The sequence below is a fragment of the Equus asinus genome, chromosome 2 (assembly GCF_041296235.1).
Source record: "Equus asinus isolate D_3611 breed Donkey chromosome 2, EquAss-T2T_v2, whole genome shotgun sequence".
NCBI lineage: Eukaryota > Metazoa > Chordata > Mammalia > Perissodactyla > Equidae > Equus > Equus asinus.
Window position 1 is genome coordinate 174,608,550 of NC_091791.1, and position 9,770 is coordinate 174,618,319.

Genomic DNA, 9,770 nt, shown 5'->3' on the forward strand with positions numbered 1-9,770 from the left:
CATAGATTTTTTTTTTTTTTTCTTGAGGTTCTCAAGCAAAATTGCCAGTGCCACAATGTTATGATGGAAGGTTGCTGAAATGACAGGCCTAGTAGACGCTTGTCTTAATCATCGGCTTCTTAATTTAGTTTTAGTGCGGGGTGTGTGTATGTGTGTGCGCGCGCACACATATACACATGTGCGCGCCCCCGGGGATATTCAGGGTGCGTGCGCGCACTGAGAGCAGCCGCTTGACAACCTGCAGCTCCCTAATGAGTGACGAGGCAGGGCTGCTGCAGAAAAGTAACACTTCCCTGGTGTGAAGACCTCTTACTGAGAAGTTTAGTTCACTACTGTTCTCGCAAACCTAATCGTATAACCTGTAACCAAAACCCGCAGAACAAGGATACAACACGCTAAAGAGTAACTTACAATCACTAAATGTTAGCACCATTATCTGCTGTTAGGAAGGGATTACACACTAGTTGGCTCGAGCAAGGGCAGACCTCTCTTGTCACAGGATCTTTGGAAATACCTGGATGCCTCTGCCTGGGTTCTGCACACTCCCAAACGTCACGGGGTCAGGGACTCCCTGTGCATCTGTAGGAAGAGAGCTTTAGCCAGAGCCTGGCGCTGGGCGCCGCTCTAAGGACACTCCGTCCAGGGAACCGAGAACAGGATAGATTTTAGGTAAAAATGGCCTGCCCTCCTTTAAACAGATAACAAGGAGAAAAGAAGCGAAGCGCCGACCGAAAGCGGAAAGATAGGCCCTAATTGAAGACTTAACAGTAACACCACCAAATGGAAAAACTGAATGCGCTGCTCCCTACTCGGATGCAGTAGGCTGCGAACGTTGGTTATTAATTAAAACTAGAGACGGAATAATCCAATTCATTCCCCCAAGCAATTCTTTCCTTGGTACTGCTCATTCTTTACAAAGCCTGTCCTCTTTTTTTGGGGGGGGGGGGCGGGGAGTAGGACAGACAGAGGAAGAGATAAGTTTACCACTATGTATACCAGAAAATTACATTTGTTCTGACTTATGCTCTGATTTATTAACATCGTACGTTTGTGTACATGTATGTCCGTGAGATATCAAGATTAAGCAGCTGATGAGAAAATATTAGAATGATATAGAATTTGTTTCAGATCTGAGATCACTGGAAGCCCTCTGTCTTCTGAGGGTAATCACAAAGACTGAGTGAGGTGGAAATACAGGGTTAGGGCTTCATGTGTTTAGGAAAGAGGCCCCAAGGTGGATGTAGGCAGTCCTTCAAATCCAATTTTCACCCAAATTGGCAGGTAGGATATATGAAACTCCATCCAGGGACTTTCAACTTGCACAATACTCCATCCAAGAACCCCCTCCCCCTCCATTTCATCTAGTAGCAGTTCTAAAAAGAAGGCATTGCTGAGACAAATGTGGGCTGCTGAGTAAACAGTGCATGTTTTGTTGAACAGCCTACCCCCACACCTATATATATATATGGCACTCTATCTCACCATAGAGTCCAAGTAAGATGATTAAGAGGAATTCAAACTCACTTCCCCCCAAATTGCACATGACTTTTGTCATTAGGGAAAAAAAGATCTGTAATATGATTATATTAAACTATAATCTATTTATTCCTACATAAATATCCTATTTTGAGAGACTTGCATCCATGCAATCCTTAAAATAAATACCACACATTCTTAATTTGCATGTAAAATCTTTTCCCAGTCAATATAAGCTCCTGGCATATAAAATCAGGTTATTATAGCTCTCATTAGCAAACCCCAGTTTTTGCTATTCTAAAGTAAACAGAAGAAAAACTTATTTTCACCTGCTAAAATTTTATGAGGATTACAGAACAATGCACACTCAGCTTTGACCTAAGAAACACCTTAAAACATTAAAAATTCATCAGTCAGTGCTGGTGTTGTATTCAAGGAATGCTCCTCCAGTTTGCTGCTGAGCTCAGATTTGAATAAAATGTCCAATGTTAACAAACAATACCCACGTTTGGCACTTTGTGTATTAAATTGATCAAACAGATTTTAGGAGGCACAATGCACAATTTGTACAGACCTGATTGAGTTAATATAATATCAGCAAATTTTACATCGAAATGATTCTGTTTCTTTTCTTTGTGTTTAAAACCAGCACAGATTACAAATTTTAATGATCTGAAAATGTTTGGTATACAAAATCATGCTTATTTCAGTATTAGCAAAAACACAAGAAATTTTTCAACACAAACACCCAGCTGTGTCTATTTTAAAAGCAGTTCAATGACAGCTTGCACTTATGAGCATGCAATCAGCTAATTTCGCTTTTTTTTCTTCTGTGTTAATCAACACTTTCCTTCCTGCATATCAGAGTACAAATAGTATAGTTACTCCACATCAGTAAATGTTTACGTAACCTGTCCTTTCCCAAGAATCCGGTTACACCGAATCATTTCACGCTAGACCGACTACGAAAACGTACCGGGCCGTCCACCTCAGAGGGAGCCCTTGTGTGCCATTATAAGTGGTGATGAGAAGGGGGGCTGTGGGGGGAGAAATGGGGAGGAGTAGGTGGAGGAACGGAGTGAGGGAAAAGAATAGAGGGTGGAGAAGGGGTGGAGGGAGTTGAGGGGAGGAGGGAGGAAAGCGAGTTGAGGAAAAGTAGGAATAACAGGCTTTAGGATGGGAGAAGAGTGGGAGGAGGAAAAATGAGCAGGAAGAGCAAGGCCCACAGATCTCTCCAGCCAGCCGAAAAGCCCATTAGGTCCCCTGGCTCTGTAAGAAATCCGGAGCTTACAAGTCAATGTTTGGGGCCATGTCACTATCAACATTGATAGCTGGAACCCTTGAATTTGCCTACATATAAATGTAGTTTGTTGTGAAGTAAGGAAATATGTAGAAATAGGGGGAAAATACATACAAACGGGAAGGATAATTGAGGTTAGTCCAACGTTCCAAGTTCCTTTTGGCTTGCCTGATAGGTACATACTTAAAAATTGCTATTTTGTAATTGTGTATTATTCTCTTCAGAGTTTATTCTCTCTCTCTGTCTCAGAATTTCAAGGTGAAGTGTGGGGTGGGAAGAGTGGGATAACTCCTTATTAACCTGAGTATTCATCAACTGCATTCGTTATATTAGACTGAACTTTAACATTACACACTGGCACCGCTTTTCCTTCCTTCGTTTTCTTAAATACCAAATCTGCCAGATAATTCAACTGAGAGTTTATCAAAGTGAAGAAATGTTTACGTTGTGTGATTATTTACCTGACAGAGGAGGGAAAGGTGCTTTTCATTTATGCTTCTCCTCCACCTCCCTCCATTCTCGGGCTACATCCTCCGTAAAATGTGGTGTGTTTCGTGCCCATGTGGGATGAAACAGCCTTTGATCAGTGTGCTCCGCACCAAATTCCAATCCCTGGGAAATGCTGGGCCTTAGCCCTGCCCCTGGCCACGGGATCCTTTTAAAGCCCCCGAATGACAATCTCCCCACTCACTTGAGCCCTCAACCGAACCTCCCCAGTCCTAAAGCCCAAGAAGCTGAGATCCTGGGACCCACGTTCCCAAGGCTCCTAGGTTCCTTCCAGCAGCGTTCAGGCTGGGAGAAGGGCTGGCTCCAGCATGCGGTTATTTCAGGATTAAGGCCCGCACAAATTAAAAGCATTTGAGAAACAAAAAGAAAAGAGGGAGTGAAAATAGGAAGGCTTAAAAACCGGAAAGAAACAGACGCCCACCCTTATTTTCCCTCCAACGTCAACAAGCAAAATGAAAACATTTCCAGGGTGATCGCTCGCAGCTACTCGCTTCCAATTCGGATTAGAAGCGGAGGAGACGCTGAAGCGGCGAGGCGAAAACGACACCGAGGCACCCGGCGCGTGAGCGACGGTCTGGAGCAGGAGAGAAGGGAAGGAAGAGACACACATACATAGCATGTGTTACCTGGTTTATTTCGAGATTGTTTGGGATTGCTTTCTCTCTGGGCACCCCTCACTGCGGAAGACCAGCAGAGGCGCCCACCACTGAGCCGCCCCCGCCCGCCGCCGCCGCCGCAGCGCCGGAGCCCCAGGCCCGGCCTCCCCGCGGCGCCGGCGCTCCGAGCTCGCCGCCGCCCGGGCCGCAGGAACCGAGTAAGTAACCCCTCTTTGGCCCCGCGCTCGCCAGCCCACTTCCTCCTCCTCATCCCTTCCCTTCCAAACCTCTCCCGGACCCTCCTCCCCCAAGGTAGAGGACACCTCCCCCCACCCCACGCCAGGGGTGGGCCTTCCCTCCCCAACCACCCGAAGCCTCGCTGCCGTGTTACCTACACGGGGCACAATTTTCCTACGGGCTCAGCAATGCCGGAGCCGGGCCTGCAGGGCCGCCTCGGGAAAGTAGTGCCTCGCCTCCTCCATTTCCTGCCCTCTCCTCGCATCCTCTCCCTGCACTCCCACTCTGCTCGACACCGCCGCCGCCCCCGCTGGGAAAAATAAAATTGGATACCAACTTTAATCAATAAGGACAAATATTGACGCTCAAACGAAAATGACCCAATACAGGGAGAAGGAAGCCGGAAACGGGAGAGACGTGCCCCTAGAAGGGGGATTGCGGGGCCGCAGCCCCGCGCGGTGGAGGGCGCGCCGGCAAGGGCCGCGGCGCAGCGTGCTCCCGGCGTATCCCTACGCGGGAACGCGCGGCCGCGAGGCCAAGGCCCGAGGAGAGGGGGAGGCGAGCGCCCGAGGGGGCGGGAGCCGGCGGGCGGGGCGGGGGTGGGTGGGCCCGGGCCCGCCGATTGGTCGACGGCGGGAGAGACGCTCCCGCACGCCGCCCGCTCTGATTGGCCCAACGGTAGGAAAGGTTAAACCAAAAATTTTTTTACAGCCCTAGTGTGCGCCTGTAGCTCGGAAAATTAATTGTGGCTATAGCCGCCTAGATCGCTGTCTCCCCAGCCTCGCCGCGGCCGCTCCGGGACGCGCCCGCCCGCCGCCCGGCTCTCCCCCCCTTTGGGCTGCTGCTGCTGCTGCTGTGACTGCTGCTGCGAGAGGAGGAGGAGGAGGAGGAAGCAGCAGAAGGGGGGGGGAGCGGGGGGTGGGGGGGAGACCAAGAAGTAGAGTTGGGAGCGAGGGAGCTTCACCCCCGGGGCGGTGGTTGTTTCTTTTTTCTCTTTCTTTCTTTTTTTCTTTTCCCTTTTTTTTTTTTCTTCTAATTCCTGAGGGGTGGTTGCTGCTTTTGCTACATGACTTGCCAGCGCCGGAGCCTGCGGTCCAACTGCGCTGCTGCCGGAGCGCTCAGTGCCGCCGCCGCCGCCCGCGCCGCCCGCGCCCCGCTCGGCGCCCACCGGTCGCCGCCGCCCGCAGTGCCGCTGCCCCGCTCCCGCGCCGCCGCCGCCGCCGCTGCCCCCCGACGACTGGGTGATGCTGGACATGGGAGATAGGAAAGAGGTGAAAATGATCCCCAAGTCCTCGTTCAGCATCAACAGCCTGGTGCCGGAGGCGGTCCAGAACGACAACCACCACGCGAGCCACGGCCACCACAACAGCCACCACCCCCAGCACCACCACCACCACCACCACCATCACCACCACCCGCCGCCGCCCGCCCCGCAACCGCCGCCGCCGCCGCAGCAGCAGCCGCCGCCGCCGCCGCCGCCGCCGCCCCAGGCCCCGCAGCCCTCGCAGGCGCGGGGCGTCCCGGCCGCCGACGACGACAAGGGCCCCCAGCAGCTGCTGCTCCCGCCGCCGCCGCCGCCGCAGCCACCGGCCGCCGCCCTGGACGGGGCCAAAGCAGACGGGCTGGGCGGCAAGGGCGAGCCGGGCGGCGGGCCCGGGGAGCTGGCGCCCGTCGGGCCGGACGAGAAGGAGAAGGGCGCCGGCGCCGGGGGGGAGGAGAAGAAGGGGGCGGGCGAGGGCGGCAAGGACGGGGAGGGGGGCAAGGAGGGCGAGAAGAAGAACGGCAAGTACGAGAAGCCGCCGTTCAGCTACAACGCGCTCATCATGATGGCCATCCGGCAGAGCCCGGAGAAGCGGCTGACGCTCAACGGCATCTACGAGTTCATCATGAAGAACTTCCCCTACTACCGCGAGAACAAGCAGGGCTGGCAGAACTCCATCCGCCACAACCTGTCCCTCAACAAGTGCTTCGTGAAGGTGCCGCGCCACTACGACGACCCGGGCAAGGGCAACTACTGGATGCTGGACCCGTCGAGCGACGACGTGTTCATCGGCGGCACGACGGGCAAGCTGCGGCGCCGCTCCACCACGTCGCGGGCCAAGCTGGCCTTCAAGCGCGGGGCGCGCCTCACCTCCACCGGCCTCACCTTCATGGACCGCGCCGGCTCCCTCTACTGGCCCATGTCGCCCTTCCTCTCCCTGCACCACCCCCGCGCCAGCAGCACTTTGAGTTACAACGGCACCACGTCGGCCTACCCCAGCCACCCCATGCCCTACAGCTCCGTGTTGACTCAGAACTCGCTGGGCAACAACCACTCCTTCTCCACGGCCAACGGCCTGAGCGTGGACCGCCTGGTCAACGGGGAGATCCCGTACGCCACGCACCACCTCACGGCCGCCGCGCTCGCCGCCTCGGTGCCCTGCGGCCTGTCGGTGCCCTGCTCCGGGACCTACTCCCTCAACCCCTGCTCGGTCAACCTGCTCGCGGGCCAGACCAGTTACTTTTTCCCCCACGTCCCGCACCCGTCAATGACTTCGCAGAGCAGCACGTCCATGAGCGCCCGGGCCGCGTCCTCCTCCACGTCTCCGCAGGCCCCCTCGACCCTGCCCTGTGAGTCTTTAAGACCCTCTTTGCCAAGTTTCACGACGGGACTGTCCGGGGGACTGTCTGATTATTTCACACATCAAAATCAGGGGTCTTCTTCCAACCCTTTAATACATTAACATCCCTGGGACCAGACTGTAAGTGAACGTTTTACACACATTTGCATTGTAAATGATAATTAAAAAATAAGTCCAGGTATTTTTTATTAAGCCCCCCCCATTTCTGTACGTTTGTTCAGTCTTTAGGGTTGTTTATTATTCTAACAAGGTGTGGAGTGTCAGCGAGGTGCAATGTGGGGAGAATACATTGTAGAATATAAAGTTTGGAAGTCAAAATTATAGTAGAATGTGTATCTAAATAGTGACTGCTTTGCCATTTCATTCAAACCTGACCGGTCTATCTCTAAGAGCCGCCAGATTTCCATGTGTGCAGTATTATAAGTTATCATGGATCTATATGGTGGACGCAGACCTTGAGAACAACCTAAATTATGGGGAGAGTTTTAAAATGTTAAACTGTAATTTGTATTTAAGAAGCATTCATAGTAAAGGTGCCCAAGAAATTATTTTGGCCATTTATTGTTTTGTCCTTTTCTTTAAAAAACTGTTTTTTTCTTTTGTTTACTTTTAGACCAAAGATTGGGTTCTAGAAAATGCACTTGGTATATTAAGTATTAAAAAAAACAAAAAAAAGGAAAGTTGTTTCAGTTGGCAGCACTGCCCATTCAAATGAATTGGAAGGGGAAAAATTAATGATTGCCTTCAGTTTGTGTTGTGTATATTTTGATGTATGTGGTCACTAACAGGTCACTTTTATTTTTTCTAAATGTAGTGAAATGTTAATACCTATTGTACTTATAGGTAAACCTTGCAAATATGTAACCTGTGTTGCGCAGATGCCGCATAAATTTGAGTGATTGTTAATGTTGTCTTAAAATTTCTTGATTGTGATACTGTGGTCATATGCCCGTGTTTGTCACTTACAAAAATGTTTACTATGAACACACAGAAATAAAAAATAGGCTAAATTCATATATATCTTGATACTTTTGTCTCTTTTATTAAGTAGAGGTAATTTTTAAAAGACCATTAAAGTCCTAGGGAATTCAAAGGCTTTTTCAGCCAACTAAAATTTAAACTGCTCCTTTCATTTGAACTGAGACTTTAAAAATGAAAATAGTATTATTTTCCATTGTGGAATCAAATTTTACAAGGAGCAGGCTATTTAATAAACACTAGCTTTAAACAAAATATAGACTTTTCAGCTGATGTCTTTAAGTTTCTGTAGATATACAGCAAAAAGATAATTTAATTTTATGTGCATAGCTATTTACCTTGTGTTTACTTTCAAATCAGTTAATAGAATGCTTACTTTTTATATATTTTGTTTCAGGTATCTTGTTTATAGCACTTGGCAAATTATAAATAAATATATGTATATGGTTAGATAGAAGTGAATATAATGCACACATGTAATATATATAGACACACAGAGCCCTTCAGTTCAGGTACAATTTGCGCTATGAATGCTGCAAATATTTTTGTTTAAATATTTGTATTTATACTTTCTAAGTCAGCATTTATTTTTGTGGCTGTTTACCCACAATGAAAGAGTTCTAATAAAGATGTGCTGAAGTTGCAATATAGATTTTGCTGAAGTGATCACCTGTTGTAATGACTTGCAGATCAATGTTTATATTTTATTTTTAAATTATAACAATTTAAAATTCTAGATGTTCAGAAGAAGTAAAATGCCTCTTTCTTCTTTTCTTTCATTTTTACAACATAGAGGTATTTATTTGATTCCCTTTTGAATATGTCTGTATAATTTAATCTAGAGATTTGTTCCTTTGCTTATAGTCATAATTTTGTTTTAACTTGCGATATACATATGCATGCATATATATGCATATATATATAAATCTGAAACAAAATGAAAACATTTTTTGAATTGTTTCAGCAGCCCAATTGCTATGACTCCAGAAAATAATTAGAAAATCTAAGTAAAAGGTTTAGTAACTAATTGGATCCTGTGGTGAGTCCGTGGAGGACAAGTTGTTCATTTGTTACAATTGTATAGTCTGAAATGTGTTCTGCAGTAATGCAATAAGCTGGCTACTTCTTACAATGGGCCCAATGAAAAATAATCTGTCCCCAAGATGTTATCGGCAAACACTTAGAGAGTTGCTCAGGGAAAAAAAAAAAAAAAGCCTAGGAGAGAAGCAAGCTGACTCAAATAGATTTGAAATCGAAATACAGAATAGTTAATATTGGAACATGGGGGTGGGCGAATTGTGGACTGGAGAGATAGAGGAAGAGTGAGAGAGGGAGGAAAGGGAAAGAGGATATTTAAGCTGAAAAAAAACCTCTCACCACAAAAAGAAAGAGAATGAATGAGAGAGAGAGAGAGAGAGCTAAGAAAGACAGAAAGGTGAGGACCAGGAAAATTAAAAGAGCTGGAGCTAAATATACACAAATGGGGAATGGACCAAAATAGACCAAGACAGCTAGTTTAATTATCTCCTTTAGGCAGACTGGACACAATTTTGTTTTCTCAGTACGTGAGCAGTTTCACCAGAGATCCAAGTTTCTTGAAAGTTAAGAGTTCTTCAGAAGGAAGCATGAAAGAAAATTGCACAAATAAATTGTTTTAGAAGCCAATTTTATGGCTGATATTAAAAATAGTAATAGAGTCCAAATGAATGAGGTTAGGCAAAGGAAATCCCCATTAAACATTTGTGAACCAAAGCAGCTCAAAGAAAGGCATGTGTTTAGACTGGAAAAGGTGATGATGTATTGTTTGCTTTTACCATGGATTTCACTTGTGGGATGAGAATGTACTGGCACAGAAGAAATATAATCTTTTGTCTATCAAAAGTTAAAGTTGAATTCTTAAATTGAGATAAAGGGACATCAATTTAGAAGAAAGATTTCCCCATGAGTATTTTTTTTTTCTGGCCATATTAAATAACTACACTTATTTGTGATAAGTATTTATTTGCATGATCGAGAAATAGAATTTCAATGGCAAACTTCATACGTTAAGGTCAA

General features: G+C 47.3%; 1 protein-coding gene across 1 annotated transcript; it reads left to right on the forward strand.

Moving 5' to 3' along the window:
* The first annotated feature begins 3,311 nt into the window (after positions 1–3,311).
* On the forward strand, positions 3,312–9,761 carry FOXG1 (forkhead box G1). Its single transcript, XM_044765417.2, has one exon. It carries the CDS (start codon positions 5,361–5,363, stop codon positions 6,837–6,839), a length of 1,479 nt encoding a protein of 492 aa, XP_044621352.2. The 5' UTR covers positions 3,312–5,360; the 3' UTR covers positions 6,840–9,761.
* Positions 9,762–9,770: the final 9 nt, after the last annotated feature.